We start from the raw sequence: 17693 nt of genomic DNA on the forward strand, positions 1-17693 counted from the left end.
CTGATCTTTTATTGAAATCAGTCACAGTAGAGCCTCATAATTAACATTTCCTTAACTTCCAAAATTTAATTAAAATGCAAAATTGCACGCAAAAGATATTGGAAGATCACTTCTACAAACAAATTGAAAAAAAAGCTTCACCAACTGAGAAATTACGTTTTCAGTTGGAGAAAGAGAGAAAATTTATGTCGATAATGGCGTAGACGTAAAATAATGGATATAATTTTATGTTTATTTTAATGAATTTATACTGGACAATCGTCGTTAAAGTTTAAAAATATAAAAGAGAGAGAGAATTGAAAAGAAAGTAAGGTGTTTACTGGATTCAAAGATAAATTTCGATGATAACTTGGTGTTTTGTCAAAGAGAGTGACAAGAAGAGCGAGAAGAGAGAAAAACAGCCGAGAAGGCTGTTGAAGAGATTTGAGTTAGCACGAATCTTAAAGGAATCCAACAAACTTAATCTGCACAGAAAATTACATGCGAGTAGCTGGGTAGGTGATTTCAACTCATTGTAGATCATGAAAATAAATTTGCTGTAATTCTCGAGGAATTATCGGACCCTGTAATTTCGATCTCAACCGTTAGTCTTTCTCGAGATGCGTGCATAAAACAATAGCGGTCGATATCGGAATTCCTGTTCGGACTTGTAAATCATTGTAATTTTTTTAAAACAATAGCTAACAAAAAAACTACTTTGGTTAAAACAAAAAAGTATATTTTTACCAGTGTTACCATTCAAACCTTTACAATGACGCAGACAACACCAAAAAAACGAAAAAAACCTGATTTAAATAATGTCTTTTCCCCATCACAAGTGGCCGATATCTATTGGCCAATGTACTTTGGATGACAAGATCTCAGCCATGCATTGTACATTTGTACCTTGCTCTACAGCCTCTACCCCTCAGATTTCAGAGTAGCTGGTACCTAACTTACCTAGCTATGCGGCTCTATGCAGCTCCCTAGCGAAACTACCAACGAAAGAAACTTTTGCTTTTTTTTCTTTTTTTTTCTTTCTAATTTTCTCTCCACAAGCGCCACCAAAATGTGACCACAACGGGAACTTTCAACTTTGTCAATTAATTAATTTCTAACAGGCGCAAGTGGGAACTGAGACGGAATTGGTATCCTCTGAGATATCTCAAATTTTGGGTGACTTTATGGAAAATCCCAACCGTTTAAATATGTTTTGCACGAATCTCAAGGCACACATAATTCTGACCCTACATCGCCCGCCGAATAGGCACCGGACACGTCGGTCACGCAAAAGTTGAGATATCTCAGAGGACACAAACTCACTGAGACGGGGAATTTAATTCGAAAAGCAGTTGGCTCATGTCACGACTCATGAGTGGTAAATCAAAAGTTAGTAAAAACCAAAACATGAAAGACACCAACTCCGAGGAAAAGCGACGAGGATTTGCGCTCATGGGGGGCATTATTGGCCTCATTTGTAGGTGCAAAGTGCACACTGTTAATGATATTTTTATTATGTCGTATTATCAGTACAAATAATGTGACAATAACATCTCTCTTTTCTAGCTCACCCGGTCCCCCCTACTTTAGCTAATTACTAGCATTAGCTGAGACAGTTTTAAGTGCTGATCTTCTTGGTCATCCCGCCATCTAATTAATTTGTATTTACTCGTAGGGAAATCATTTTGTTAATTTTTTTTGGTATTATGATCCATTCTATCTGATGTGGACAGGCCGTTGAGAATTTTACCAGTCTGGTCGAAAAGAAAAAGAAAAAGAAAGTAGGCTGTAGAAATTCAGAATGAAATTCATGCTTCCGGAAACTTCTTCTTTTTGCTGGTTGTAACAATTTTCTTTGGACTAGCTAACTTTTATTCACTGTAAGCACTATGTTTGATTTTTTCAGGCCACAAAGAACTTGCGACAGGCTCAACAAATGAAGAAACGTGAACTTCTTATTTTATCTATTTAGACAGTTATTGCATTTTCGTTATTTCAAATCAATATATTGTTAGAAATATTCTACATGCCATAATATTTTGGGCTATAATTAATAGTTAATTAATGAAATTATAATATGGATTAAGTCTTATTGGGCTGCATCAAAATATGGGTCCGGAATATCTGTTCTCTCTATGATCTGATCTGATAAGATAAGACCTATCTAATTAGATGCGAATGAATGGGTGCAAATGAACTGGTATATTAGTCTATATATATCTATTAGTATTTCGTTTTTGATAATTCAATTAATAATCTGAAACCACACAGAAAGGGGAAAAGAGACAGAAAATAGAAGAACAATCTTTTTTATTTTATTGAATTAGACTGAAAATCTGATATGTCTGAATTCGCACCACTTCATAATCGGAGAGAGAAAAGTAGAAAGACAAGAGGGGACTGTTAGTTGGCGCTAGCACTCTGACTTGGAGTTGTTTGTTAACTTGTTCGTGTGGATATCGGTAGAGATGTGGTTGTGGTTATGGTTGTTGTTGCGTGAATCTGACACAAGGTGTACAAAGTGAAGAAAGTTGCTGCTAGAGCTTGAAGTTTTCACTGTGCATCTAGTGGTAAACTCTATTTATCTTAAAATTAATTATATACATAAATTCTGATTTTCAAATAATGAACAAAAATTATAAATTAATTTGAATTGTTACACATATAACCTACCCGAAATCTCTGTGTACATTCCTACAAGGAATGTTTATATGTATCCTTTCATATTATCTAATAATTAAAAAATTATCACTTTAGTGTACTTGAAAAATAGTTATCACTTGTTGTGTCAATATCCGGATTCCAACTTTTTCTCTCTGAATGTGAGATGTGTATCATTCTAGCCACTGTCCCTAGTAACTTTTGGACACATTGCAGATGTTATTTCTGTCAACTGAGCTGGATCCTGGATTGATCTCACTATTTACCAGTAAAGGTCACGGTCACGCAGTGAGTAGTAACATTTACTCGGTGATCTACAGCAAACATTCTGCTGTTTTGTTTCTTCTATCACGAGTTCAAGAATTACGGGAATAAAACTTTTGTACGAGTTCAAATGGCAATGAACAAAGCACCATGCTCACCGGCTAACCTTTTTAGTAGGCCTAGAATTATGATTTGGGCTCTGTATTTTGATTTAATATGGGCCAGCCTATGTTGGACCTATACAGAATGGGCCTTTTTGGCAAATCAATGGATGGCCCAAATTGTGCTACACAGATAATGCCGCACGGTGGGCCAACAACTTTACGGTTCAGAACTTCAGATACACTCTCAACCGGATCAAACTTAATCCGGTGCCTATTTTTTAGATTGAAGAGACTAAGAGTCTCCTTTAAGATTCGTGCCAAGTTAAAAAGTGGTCTAACTCATCTCATTCTACATAACAGTATCTCTGCACTAATATAGCGAATTAGATGATGATGGTCATCATAGTGATACTAATAGTAATAATAACTTAAAACTAATATATATAATATAAAAATGATATAGACAATAATTGAGTGAGGCTCTGGTACATATACATAAATGTGCTTGTACTATAGATTAATCTCTTCATTATCAAAGTTCAAACAGTCAATTTAAATCGTTCAATATGATATCTATACGAAAATATACTTGAAAAATAGATTTTACATTATTTAGAACCTTTTTATTATTTTTCACATAGATAAAAATTACTACTTTTAAATGGTTACAATCTTTAGATATAATGATTTTCACCTCAAAAAGAATAATACAAGTTTTTTTTCTGAAAAAAATATAATATATGATCTCTAAATATATTTTTCATATAAAAATTATGTTGAACAGTTAGAATTAACTTTTTAAAATTTAAAAATAAAAATATCCATCCATGATATGGAGTACATACGACTTGTGCGATGTATGGGTTGAAAACTATTCTGTCAATTCTTTATCCGTTGTTATCGACTTATCGTGTTCAGCAACTTAGCAAAAGGCTTCACTCAAAAAATTAAAAAAATTAAAAAAATTAGCAAAAGGCAAGGCTAAAGGAAAAATCTAAGCCGTTTGTCTGCATCAAGATATGTGCATGCACATGATCTCAACCGGACGAGCGGTCATGATATAGAAAGATAGCTACACTTTAGAGATGTGAACTAGAACTCAGCACTTGTAGACTCCAATTGCCTAGCAGCCAACCATTTGTGCTAAACTCCAAAAAAGATTTGTTTGGAAGCCCCCGCATAAATCGAAGAAAAAAAAAAATGTGTGGCAACGAAGCAGCAACAGATGCGTAGAAGCAAGAGTAAGAAGAATTATTCAATAAATCGAAATAAATGGCAAAAAGATTTCGTTTTTAATTCTCAAGTTTAAAAGAGAAAAGAGGAAGCGGAAAAAAAAATTAAAAAAAAAAATCCAAGAATGGCTGTTCTACAGGCCACCTCCTCTCTGTTCCTTCTTTCTTCCCACACACCTCTAGAATCCCCTTGTACTACCAATTTTCCATTCCTTACTACCCAAGTAACAAAATTAGCGCTGATCAAAAGAGGACAAGGAAGATGTTTGAAGAGCAAGGCAGCAGTGATAGAGAACTTGCATGAAGATGAGGTGTTGCTTCCAAAGGAGCCAGAGGAAGGAGGTGAACCAGAGAGAGAAAAATATGACTGGAGAGAGGAGTGGTACCCGCTTTACTTATTGGCCGAGGTACCTGACGATGCGGCGTTAGGGCTCACCGTATTCGACAAGCAGGTTGTGCTGTACAAGGATGCGGCCGGTGTGCTTCACTGCCATGAAGATAGGTGCTGTCATAGGTATATATGGATTTATTTATGTTTTGCAATGTGATTTGCAAACAATAGGTGATTAAATGGTTGGAGTCATCCAAATTATATATTTGAGAACCTTGATCTGATCATCACATTGTTCAATGAAACACTTGAAATTCATTACTCATATGCTTTTGGTGAGATCACTTAATTTCAATGAATTAATTCTGAATTTTCTCTATATTCTGTAACCCTCCACCCTCCTAGGAGTAATAGGTATGGCTTAACTGTAGGCCCTGTTCGGCCGTGTTACGGTTCCCGTGGGAAAAAAAAAATTCAAGAATTTTTTTTTTCCCGTAGAAAAGTATTTTTCAGTTCAATTCCTTGTGCTCATGTCCATTCCTAATTGGAGGCCGAACAGGCCCTAATTAAAAATTGCCTCCAATCCAAATTGCTTGAAATTGGATATTTTAATTTCTCAACATGACATTTGAGTGAATTTGTCAAGCCTTATTTCGTTGGTATTTCCAGAAACAAATAATGAAAAATTAAATAAACCTGAATTTTGAACTTCTTGTTGAAATATTACAATTACACTAGAGATTTTTTAAATGAATGCAGATTGGCAAAACTCTCAGAGGGTCAGCTGGTGAATGGTACGCTTGAATGCCTCTACCATGGATGGCAGTTTGATGGCAATGGAAAATGTGTGCATATACCCCAGGTCTGAAGTCTGAACCAATATCTTTTCTATTAACATTATTCAACATTAAAATCTATGTACCATGTTTTTAAAATTAATAAGTCTGAAATGCTCTGCAGTTACCTGAGGGAGCAAAAATACCACAAAATGCTTGCGTAAAGACGTATGAAGTGAGAGATTCTCAAGGTGTTGTCTGGTTATGGATGTCAGACAAGAACCCGCCGGACCTGACCAAGCTGCCCCATTTTGAGCCGTATGATCGGCCAGGCTTCCAAGATTTATCAACCATCCATGAGCTTCCATATGACCATTCAATTCTTTTAGAAAACCTCATGGACCCGGCTCATGTGCCAATTTCCCACGACCGAACAGACTGGACTGCAAAGCGCGAGGACGCACAGGCATTATTCTTCAATGTTACTGAGAGAAGTGGAAGGGGTTTTGCTGGCCAGTGGGGCCGGACTAGAAACCCCAATTTAGTCAACTTCCTACGATTTCAAGCGCCGTGTGCTTTGTCAAACACTTTGGAGTTCACAGACAAAAAGGGCGTAAAGCAATGTTATCAAGCCTTGTTCCTATGCAGACCCTCTGGCCAGGGAAAGTCGATGCTTATTGTACGGTTTGGTGCGACCGCTAGATCTATCTTGGCCAATATAATACCCAAATGGTTTTTCCATCAGAATGCGGGTAAGGTTTTTGAACAAGACATGGGGTTCCTCTCGTCACAAAATGAGGTGTTAATGAAGGAGAAGGTGCCCACAAAGGAACTCTATCTCAACCTCAAGTCTAGTGATACTTGGGTGATGGAGTACCGAAAATGGATGGATAAGGTAGGCCACGGCATGCCTTACTATTTTGGTCACAAATCGATCTCTTTACCAAAAGAGCCGGCAGTTGTAGAACAGTCGCCGGCAGGTATAGTTGCAGGTATTTCTGCTTCCTTCCCTGCAAAGGGAGGAATTGGAACTCAGCATGCACCCAACCCGGCAAATCGATACTATAGACATGTTGTGCACTGTAAAGGATGCAGAAATGCAGTTAAAACATTTCAGACTTGGAAGAATGGATTGCTGGCTCTTGCTGCAGTTGCTCTTGCATCTGCAGTGTTGGCAACAGCAAGGCAGTCAAAGATACTGATGCTGGTATCTTCTGTGCTTCTGTTAGGCGGCTCTCTTGTGTGCTCCAGCATTGTTAGTCTTATTACTAATAATTTTGTTAGAACGCACAGGAGACTCTGATGCCAGGATCTTGCTTTTAATGTTTAGTTTTCTTTTCTTTTTTACTGAGAATGTACAAACAAAATTTTAATGTAATTTCTGAGTACAAGTTTAGGATGAAAATCATTTTTATTTTCTAATTTTGAAATTGAAGAAATTACGTGCCAACAACAGCTAGACAAGAAACGGATTTGAAAACAGAAGAAACAGTAAAAAAAAAACCATCAGGGTCAACCTTATATCAACTATATATACATATTCGGTGACATTATATTCACCAACATTTTTTTTTCCATAGAGGAATCAGGAACTTTCATTTCTGATTTAGTGTAGTGATGATCAGCAACCAAGACATCACTTGCTGACACACCCATATGCCCACTAGGAACTTACACAAAGCACACGACAAACACGTACATAAAACACACATATGCTTGACCTATATAAACTCTTTCATACTACCAACTGCAACAGCCCTGCAAGCTTAGAACTCCCTATCGGGGAAAAGGACAGGGGCAACAAGGGACCAGATGTAGAGAGCAGCAGTGGCCCACTCAGTCACAATACGAACCCACACAGATGCCCACCCCACATCGACCAGCTTCCCACTCTCCCCAACTGAGGTAGACCAGCCGGTGAGTAGCATGGCAGAATACATGCTGGCAAGGGAGAAGATGAGGTGGAAGAAAGTGTAGGAGTAGGAAACCGGTCTCGGCGCATCCTTCTTTGTGTCCTCATCAGCTGCATCAGACTTGTCGAATGGCAACAATGGCTTTTCTGAGCCTAAAGCAGATTCAAAAACTAAGGATGTTAATTTGCAAACTCAGCCCCACAATATTTAAAAGGTTAGATTGAAGTTGCTCGGTTATATACAAACGGCCAAATTCAGTCATGGGGAAAAAAGTTGTAACAGCACCAGTCATTATGTGATGTAACAAACTTTTTTAAGTTTTCTAGAGGAATTGGTACGGCAAAGATGTATATTGAATAAACAACGCAGAACATAAGAAAAACAAGTAGAAATGCTCAGGAGCACAAGAAATCCAGGCTAATCCCAGTGTAACCTATTTAACATGCCCCGTTTGAGCCTTATCCCACTTTTATGCCAAATGAATCTGTACATATTTATGCTTCTGGGTGCGCAAGTGTTGCATAATGATCCAAATCACTACATGATCCAAAAAACTGACCTGCACGAGGTGAACTAGGAGGTGAGAGAAGAGTGGTGGAAGAACCAGCACGCACTGCAGAGTAGACAACAGATAGAACAGTACTTAGCATTCCAAGGGTGATGCTTCCAGTTGAGATGGCCTTTGAATGGTTGTGGAGGCCATTGCACTCGTAATCCCTTGGCTCGCTAGAGAGGCCATTATAGCAGAGGTAAGTGCAGTACAGTGCTATCACTGAAGCTGGCAACAGGCTTCCGTTTATCTGCATCAATCATAAGCAATATATATTTCATCAGTTTTTTTAGGTCTGATAACAGGCACAAAAAATCATTTAATGGTTGATCATTATACTAGTCCAGACCAATATGTTTCCTCAGCTTCTCATTAAATTGGCAGTTTCATAGTTAGCAGACAAAGAACCTAAAAAGTCTCCTTGATAGAATAAAAACATAAGCCGCGAGATGTGTATGCAATGCAGTTGACAACAGACATTTAATTGTCACTTATTATACTAGTTCATACAAATATATTTTCTTAGTTGCTCATTACATTGTCGTTTTATAATTAGCAGATGAAGTAACTCAAATGAAACCTTGTGTGAAATATAAAACTTAACTGTGAGATGGGTGTTCAATGCAGCTGAAAATAACAGTGTAGTCAACCCATAACAAAATCAAATATGAACTTCTGCATGAGTGCATACCTTGGGATGAAGGGACACAATTGCAAAAACAAATACAAGAATCAGAGTGAAGACGAGGAAAAAGGTGTTTAGTCCACAATCTTGTCCTGATGGCGTAAACCAGTGAAACAGAAGCCCAGAAAAGACAAAAGTGCCAATGTAGCAGATAGCAGAAATTATCAACAATGCCGCATACCTGTATTATCTCCCCCCCAAAAAAAGTGTAATTAACAAAGTGGTATATATCAACTATGAAAAAGAAAAATGCTGCTCCAATTCATCTAACATACCAAAACTGTTCATCCTTTGCAACCCAGCTCTCGTTCCATCCATGAACAAAGTCCAGCAGGAGCACGACCTGAACCAGGAGAAACAGACCAGACCCAAATTTTGCTATCGTTTCTGCAATAAAACAAAGAAAATTAACCAAGATAAGCAATAAGAAAAGTAAAAAAGTGTGTATTTATTGCAACAACTACAGCATAATTCATATATCTTACCATAGAAGCTGACGAGTCCATTTGGCACAAAGAACATAAGAACAACTATGACAAACCAGCAGAAGACCTTCGCCATCCAACCGCCATGGTGGATCCGATCACGAGGGTCCTTCTGGTCCTTAATCCCTGCCATAAGCAATGCCAAAATTGTAAAGAAAAGGAAATTTCCCAAGCTGACCCTCAGCACTGCATCTGTCTCAAACCATTCACGATCGGGTGTCTTGTGGAAGTGGTTAATCCCTGAACAAAGAGAGACATCAAGTTAATACATGAGCACAGACAGACCAATTTTTATACTAAAAAATTACCATAATTAAGTATTGAGGTGAAGAATCATAAGAACTATGAACTTTAGTACAAAAACTGTACCATTTCCCAATACTATTTAATAAAAACTCTGTTAAATAAAATATTACATAAATGCTTTCTATCTCTTTCTCACTGAAAAAAAGTACAAAAAGAGGGGGCACCGTCACCCACCCCAATATATACCAAAATAATATTTTAAAATCATACTTGTAACCACAAAATATTATAGATGTTAATTATGGAATTATCACCACCCAAAATTTTTGCCTCATCCTACCTTACACCCAGCCTGTGCCCCTAAAAAAGAGAAAGGCTATACCAAACGAACTAATCCCAGCTGGTAACTGACATGATCTATTCATTCATATATCAACTGCACAATTCCCATAATCAGTATATTGGTAGAGTAATCCACCATGGAAAAACCTCAATTGGCTGGTCATATGCAAAAGAATAAATCAACCAGCTAAAATTAAACAGTAATATTTGCCTAAATTATAACAATAATCCAGAAAACCAAACTGATTTGCAATTCCACCAGAAAAATAGGGAGACAGTTAATTACAAGGGATTTTCTCCATGAGAGGAGCAGCGACCGCACGCAGGATCCATGCGACAATGAGAGAGAGGCCGAAGAGACCGCAGTAGGCGATCCGAGCGGATCGGCGGCCGATGCTGCCAACGGCAGAGCGGCACGCCTCGCAGGCGCAGGCGGCGCAGCACGACGCCAAGCATGATGCGGCCCACATGTCTTGATTTTTATCTCAGAGTGTTTCTCGGGGAATCTGAGGGACGCTACGAAGCGGGGCAATTGGGAATTTTGGAGAGGAATCGAGAGACGAGGTCAAGGTGGGAGGCGTGCTTATAAGTTTAGGTAAGGCTAATTTTACAAGTCGATGAAGAACTAAAAGTTACAGGTGAAGGAAAGTGAAGTCATTGGTGGTTATTGGGCCTTTGTTGCTTGTAGGCTTCAAATGCATCAATATATGGGCCCTTTAGTTGTATGCTCTCCCGTTTTTTTTTTTACCACCCTCAAAAATCAGAATTAAATAAATACCACCCGAATAATCAGATTTTAGATTCCGCTACGTTCGCACCGTGGATCTGCAGACGGATCGCCAACCCGTTCGCGGAATGGATCTGCGGACTGACCCGCTCGCATGACCCGTTCGCACCGTGGATCTGCGCACCGACCCATGGATCTGCGCACTGACACGCTCGCTTTGATCCGCTCGCGCCATGACCCGCTCGAGTGACCCGTTCGCACCGTGGATCTGCGAACGGGTTGGCGATCTGTCCGCAAATCCACGGTGCGAACATGGCGGAATCTGAATTCCGATTTTCCGGGTGGTATTCATTTAATTCTGATTTTTGAGGGTGGTAGGAAAAAAAAAAACCGGTATGCTCTCCATCTCTAAATGTGGTTATTGGACCTTTGTTGCTTATAGGCTTCAAATGCATCAATATATGGGCCCTTTAGTAGTATGCTCTCCATCTCTAAATGTGGTTATTGGGCCTTTGTTGCTTATAGGCTTCAAATGCATCAATATATGGGCCCTTTAGTAGTATGCTCTCCATCTCTAAATGTGGTTATTGGGCCTTTGTTGCTTATAGGCTTCAAATGCATCAATATATGGGCCCTTTAGTAGTATACTCTCCATCTCTAAAATGGTAGCCGCCATGTCATTTGCTAGTATTACACGTGGACAAATTCTAGTTTCTTTGGTTCTTAATGCTCTGCTTATCACATAAGATCACTAACATAAATTTTGTGAATATAACTTGCATCGTTTTCATCTTCAATTTGAGAACATTATTAAGAAATCAATTTCATGAGATCGAAGCGCAAAAAGCAATATATACACAAGGCACTTGTCTCCCAATAAGAATGTTCAGCAATTTTAAATAGCTATCATAAATTGCTACAGGATAATTTAAGTTGCCATTGCCTAACAATAATTCAATAAATGAACCATACAAAAATATTTTACGATAGGCAACGAATATTACTGCAGCAACACAGCATCAAAATTTCAACCATTTCTTCTCTTTTTCCTTGCTAGAAACCGCACTGCTTACTGATGCATACCTTGCTTCGGCATGAGAGAGCTCCTTCCGTACATCGTGCAATTTTCTCATTGTCGCCTCATACATAACCTTATCCTTTTGGTTTCTCTTGGCCGTCTCTTCCCATTTGTTAATCGCATTTTTCAACCTTTTCACCTCATCATCATGAGCGACCATGGACCTTCTATTTTCCTCTATCTTCAATCCTCCATTCCTATCACCTCTAGACACATTTTTTGCATCAGTAACCAGCTGATTATTTATCAAGCTAAATACACCAGAACTCTGCTGTTCTTCAGCTTTCTCAGCCCGTGCCAACTCAGCAAACTTTTTCTCTCTTTTCCTTCTTCCTCCCCTGGTTCCCCTTTTGACACCGTGCTCCTGTCCCTTACTTTTTCCTCCCCGGATTCTCTTTCTGCCTGAGTATTCAAGTTCTGTGTTTTCACTTGTAGCAACTGCATGGTCAAGTGACTGTTTTGCGGGAAGCACTTTTACTTGGATTGGATCAACCCTGCCTTGGCCAGAAGCACCTAGCCCCATCCCTTCACGGTATCCCATGCTAGCCATCATCTTAGAAGCAATGCCTCTTGTGTGGTGCTCCCATGTGGCAAAAACACGTGTGTCTGTTTGTACTCCTTTTTGCAACTTTGTTGCCTCCATAAACCCTATTCCTTGGTGGCCGAGTTCATCCTCTTCCAAGTCACTGTATAGAGATTTACCTGAAGATGATGGTTCTTCATCTTCTTCATTGTCATTGTCATCGCTGCTGCCATCATCATCGTCGTCATAATCTTCTTCTCTCATTTCGGCGTATTGAGAGAAAGAAAGGGATTCCGTACCAAGTTTTGCAGAGGCACCATCTTCACAGAAGACTACTTGACCAAGCTCAAGTTCTTCATCCCATGACTCAAGTTCAGCTCTCTTCCAAATGCTAGGAGCGGGTCCAACAGCAGCAAAAATAGTGGACCCCACCAAAGATTTGTGCCACTCTGTGGGTATGTAGTGTTTAATAAATGAAACAGGGACAATGAAACCTGCATAGTTGAAGAGATTTTCATGAGAAAGAGCATTCATTAATCGTGAAATTACTTGAACTGCCAAGAAACAAAAAAGCTCTTTTAACAACTAGTTTCAAGGTTTGTCCAACTCTTTGTTCGATCAATCATTATTTTGTGATATGTCAAAAATCATATATGTGGACAGAATCTAAGAGAAGTACTGTAGTGGAGAGTAAATCAAACCTCGCATAAAAATTTAAAAGAAAACATAAAAAATCTGAAAACTAAATCAATAACATTCCTCAAAAGTAAAATAAAACATACCATGGGACATGCGACAGCTGGCACCAAAACGACATCTTTGTTGAAGAAAGAACTGACACATCTGCTTTATTATAGGATTAGCATTAGTACATTTTAATAACTTTTATGGTTTGCATCTTTGGGCTAAAATATCAATAATACATAATGCCTTGATAATCAGAGAAAAGAGAGAGAGAGAGACATGTTGATTCAATGAACTTATTGGCATAAATCAAAGAAACCAGACTGACCATCATATTCTCTGATGTAGGATTAAGGAAGGAGACCACTACACTGCGGTTGTCTTCAAATCCTATGATTTGGCCATTATACCAGCAGCCATCCCTGTGCCGAAACCTACACTTAGATCCAACAGTAAATTCTGGTGCTTGCATGTCTTCAGTTTCAACCACTGCAGGGTCCATAGGCTCAATCTTAACATCTTGAGGCAGAGGTGCCGATTCTTCACTGGGAAATGCTGCATCTATTTGTTTCAATAGACGAGACCGTTTCAAGTGAAGTAGCCCTTCCTCTGCATCCTTAATTGCTGATACAAGTTCCTTATGAACCTTAAAATTACATTATTGAAACAAGAATCAGCTTCATTATTATGTCGATTTTATAATCATGGAAGTTAACTATTATATGACAACAGAAGCGGGAAGAAAATGATTACTATAATGCTCTAATGTCCCACTGTGTGATAACCAATGTCGAAAAAGTGTTCAAATACCACAGGTAGCTTAACATTTTATTACCAGTGAATTCTCAAGAAGAAATTTTGTTGAAAACACAACAAAAAAATTCAAAATAAGGTGAAAGGGAATATTCCACAACTCAAGGAATACTGAATGTGTACCATTAAAACATGACCAATTTAAAATGGAACCTAATTTAGGAGGACCTCAGATAATTAAGTTCTGATTTACTAGTTTATATTCCATTGGGGAACAACATTGGTGAATCAGACAGTAAGGTGTAAATTTATCCACAAGCTTGGAATAACAAGCACAATGATTCCAGATACTTCACACAAACGAATTAGTAGAGGAGGAGAAAACACGGATTGTTAATTAGGGGGATTAATTACCTCGAGAAGCTCGGAGTTGACTGGATCAGAAGCAAGGGCTTCGTTGACAGCATCGAGTGAGGCCTTTTGTTCCTCATAGTGCTGCTCCAGTTGTTGCTCCAGCTCCGCCTCCTCCCCGCTGCCACCTTCGTTCGCCATGAGAGCGCGTGCGAGCCCGGTCGGGTTGATCCGAGAAGGTGCGCGATAAAAGGATATCTAAACAGAACGAACAACTCTCCGTGTTTTCGGGTAAGAGCTGGTTTAACTTCATGCAGCGCATCAGTCATGTGCAATTTCATTTCGTCTCTGTTCATTTTGCGCTGCATGAAGCTGAACCAGTTCTGTCAATATATCTACCCGCTTTTTCACCAAGTCATCGACACTGATGCCATTAGCGTATGGCGGTATGGGTAGGGCTGGCAAAAAAATTCGAGGTTCGTGATTCGATTCGGGTTTGATTCGGGTTTGATTCGAGTTTAATTCGATTCGAAATGGGTTCGAATTGAAACGAACCAAACCAGGTTCGGTTCGGAATTAATTCAAACCAAACCCAAACCTAGCCTGGTTCGATCGAAATGGGTTCGATCATTTTTATGGTTCGAATCTCATAATAACATCGGCCGTCCATTTACCTGATGAAATTAAAATCCAAGATAGAGAGTCATAATTTAACTTAGTCGACACTCCCTCGCTCTCAAATCTCAAACCTAGTTCTCTCTCCACCTCTCCCTAACTCACTCTCCCTCTAGCTCTAAAATATAGCCGACGCTCTCGGCGACTGGCTGTCTCTCCGGCTGTCACTCCTCTCTCCGGCCTAGATGACTGTCTCTCCTCTCTCTTCGGTCGTCTCTCATAGTTCATACCAGGAAAGCCGTCTCTGATGTATTTTTTCATGAACAATTTTTCAACTTAAAAACACTCATTTCATAGTTCATACCGGTAAAAGGAAGCCATGTAAATTGTCCCGCGAGAAAAAATTAATGTATAAACTACCGGTATAACTATGACTGCTAAAAAATAATTTAGTTCGTGATTCGATTCGGGTTCGATTCGAAAAATGTTCGGTTCGAAATGGGTTCGGTTCGAAACGAATCAAACCAGGTTTGGTTCGAAATTAATTCAAACCAAACTCAAACCTAGGGTAAGTTCGGTTCGTTGCCACCCCTAGGTATGGGTGAATATCTAACCCGATTAATCGAAAATAAAATAGAAAAATATCACAAAAGAATATTATTTTGTCAAAAGAAGTTTTTTTTTAAATATTTTTTTTAAAATCTTTCAACAGAACAAGCACGCTGCTGCCATTAGTGTATGGCGATATGAGTGAATATCTAATTCGATTTTTTTATTAATCGAAAATAAAATAGAAAAATATCACAAAAGAATATTATTTTGTCAAAAAATCGAAATATAGAAAAAAGGGATGGTTTATTCTATCCAAACAGTGTAGCTGGACGGGATAAATCACCTCGTTCCGTTAATTTTGATTCTAATTAACGATCTAACTAAAAAAAATCTGGACGAGATGGTCTATCCCATCCATCACTGTACCAAATTTTTATTTTAAAAAAAACAAAAAAAAAATGCTACAGTGCTATACGGGATAATCTATCCCGTCCAGAATTTTTTTTCCTGTTTAGTGGGATAAAGAATTTAAATTAGCAGGGTATTAATCTGGACATAAAATTTTGTACCGTCCGGAAAATGAAATAAAAAATCTCGTTTTTCCTGTATTTTGATTTTGTGGCAGAACAATCTCCTTTCATGATATTTTTTATTTTATTTTTGATAAAATAAAATAGCATGTATCAGAACAGTTGTTATATTTTTTATTTTATTTTTGATAAAATAATCAATCTCGTATTATATTTGTGGCAGAACAATCTCCTTTCAGAACAGTTGTTATAATTTTTTTTATAACAGCATGTATCGACTATTTGTATCACAGGTAAATATTATCAAGGCAAGAGCACTCAAAAGTCGAAAAGCAATAACTTTATATTATTATTACCCGAGATGTAAAGCAAAATAGAACGTGCCAGAACGCAAAGCTTAATTAATTATTAATTTCTGGAAAACTATTCTTACGCTAAAAATTATCGTGAAGGATATTTCAAAATAATATAGATAATTGCTTTTTTTGTTCAAACAATTAGAAATACAATAAGCATATACATTACTTTTGAAAAGAATTGGGAAGTAAACAAATATAATACGAGATTTCGTCCCTCTATTAAAACAAATATATATACACTTGTCATGTAATTGTTCGACATAAATTTTCAAAAATATATTTGTTAATGACATTCTTATCACGTGTAACTCTAAATATTTACAACCTAACTTCTTGTGACTAGAGCTGTAATAAGTGGAGCTACCTCATTAACCGCTCGTTTGTGCTGTGAGCCACATATAAATTATGAGTCCATAAGAAAATTCAACTTGTTCTTCCAACGAGAGCTTCAGACTCTTTATTGTGGACACAAAGAGATGCAATGAAAGAATTAGAAAATAATCTCTTCTTATTGCAATGAACCAAGAAGCAAGTCAAGCCGGATCAAACTTGAACTCCCTAATAATTTTTTTTTTTTTTTCTGACTGATCTCGAATGAGCCACGAGCTACCAACTTTTGCCAATTGACTTCGTTATTATTATTTTTATTTATTTTGACTTTTGACTCTACTATTAAATATTACTTATTTTTATTCCTCTAAAAACTTTGTATGTGTATAATTTATAGTTTTATACCAAGGAGAGGTATTCAATTAAATCTTATTTTTGTGACACCAAATCATGTTATCTATTTTCAAAGTTTTCAAATTTTAAACAGTCGATCTAAACCGTTCAACATGAGGATATTTTAAATTGTGCTTGTAGATCAAATCTTATATTTTTTTGAATTTTTTTACTATTTATTAAGTATTTTACATAATCGTTGTTTTCAAACCATTAAATTTTTGTATCCATCTTAATAAATAGTAAAAAAATTTAGAAAAATATAAAATTTCATCTACAAGTACATTTTAACATATCTGTCATGTTGAACGGTTTGAATCGTCTGTTTGAACTTTAAAAACATAGGATGTAATCTGGTGTCACAAAAAAGGGTATAATTGGATCCTCATATATACTTTCTATCGTTATTTATTGTTCTCACATATGTATCAATTTTTTTTTATAAAAATGTAGTCCCTAAGCCCTCAAATTAAACCTCAATACTGAATTATTTCATAGCTTTCACAATCAATCATGTTGGGGATCTTAATTTATTAGCTAGCAGTCTGCACAAACAACCCTAAAGGATGGATTCTTACAAGAAACAAGAAAAACTCAGATGAGACTAAAGACAATAGGGGGAATTTCCTGTATGCCCTTCATAAATATCTAAATTACATATTTACCCTTCTAAATATTAAAAAACTCATAAATTTATCCAATTTATTGTCTTTTCTATTAAAAACTCTTTTAAATTGGATAAAGTATTCATTTTACTCTCTATTAAAAAAATAAAAAATATGTAGCATGTTTGGTAGAAATGTTAATCTTCTAATTTGTTGGTTCTGAGGGTAAATTATTTATTTTTGTACTTGTGATGTGTACACAGGTGTATGTCTAAATACTATTATTATTGCGTCACGAGTAGAGAAATGAATCATCTGTTCTAAAAAACTGACCAAGTAGAAGACTAAATTTTGTTTTTGCAAATTACATATATTTATTTTTAAATAAAGGTAAAATGAAAACTTTATAAATTTAAAATGAGTTGTAATAGAAAATATAATAAATTAGATAATTTGTGAGTTTTTGAAAATTTGAAATTTAGAGGGGTGAAAGTTCTTGATTATTTTCGTATACTCCAAGTAAATTATTTTGAAAATTTTGTACTTGTGACATGTACACGAGTGTTCAAACTCATAAATTTTATAATTTCAAGGTTTTTAGGGGTATATGTAAAAATTATTCCAA

At 37.0% G+C, this 17693-nt stretch overlaps 3 protein-coding genes across 3 annotated transcripts; 1 reads left to right on the forward strand and 2 right to left on the reverse strand.

Annotated features, from left to right (window-relative positions):
• The first annotated feature begins 4209 nt into the window (after positions 1–4209).
• Positions 4210–6752, forward strand: TIC55-II (translocon at the inner envelope membrane of chloroplasts 55-II). Its single transcript, XM_078301671.1, has 3 exons — positions 4210–4754; positions 5331–5433; positions 5532–6752. Exons 1-3 carry the CDS (start codon positions 4366–4368, stop codon positions 6648–6650), a joined length of 1611 nt encoding a protein of 536 aa, XP_078157797.1. The 5' UTR covers positions 4210–4365; the 3' UTR covers positions 6651–6752.
• Positions 6753–6841: 89 nt separating this feature from the next.
• LOC144553492 (Serinc-domain containing serine and sphingolipid biosynthesis protein) lies at positions 6842–10374 on the reverse strand. The gene is made up of 6 exons (XM_078301672.1): positions 9855–10374; positions 8981–9220; positions 8771–8882; positions 8502–8676; positions 7820–8060; positions 6842–7412 (listed from the first exon to the last, which is right to left on the reverse strand). The coding sequence occupies exons 1-6, from the start codon at positions 10036–10038 to the stop codon at positions 7114–7116; spliced, it is 1251 nt and encodes a 416-aa protein (XP_078157798.1). The 5' UTR covers positions 10039–10374; the 3' UTR covers positions 6842–7113.
• Positions 10375–11274: 900 nt separating this feature from the next.
• Positions 11275–14075, reverse strand: LOC144553493 (zinc finger (CCCH-type) family protein / D111/G-patch domain-containing protein). Its single transcript, XM_078301674.1, has 4 exons — positions 13748–14075; positions 12909–13226; positions 12679–12739; positions 11275–12390 (listed from the first exon to the last, which is right to left on the reverse strand). The coding sequence occupies exons 1-4, from the start codon at positions 13883–13885 to the stop codon at positions 11315–11317; spliced, it is 1593 nt and encodes a 530-aa protein (XP_078157800.1). The 5' UTR covers positions 13886–14075; the 3' UTR covers positions 11275–11314.
• Positions 14076–17693: the final 3618 nt, after the last annotated feature.

This window comes from Carex rostrata, chromosome 4, assembly GCF_964058835.1.
Source record: "Carex rostrata chromosome 4, lpCarRost1.2, whole genome shotgun sequence".
NCBI classification, from domain to species: Eukaryota; Viridiplantae; Streptophyta; class Magnoliopsida; order Poales; family Cyperaceae; genus Carex; species Carex rostrata.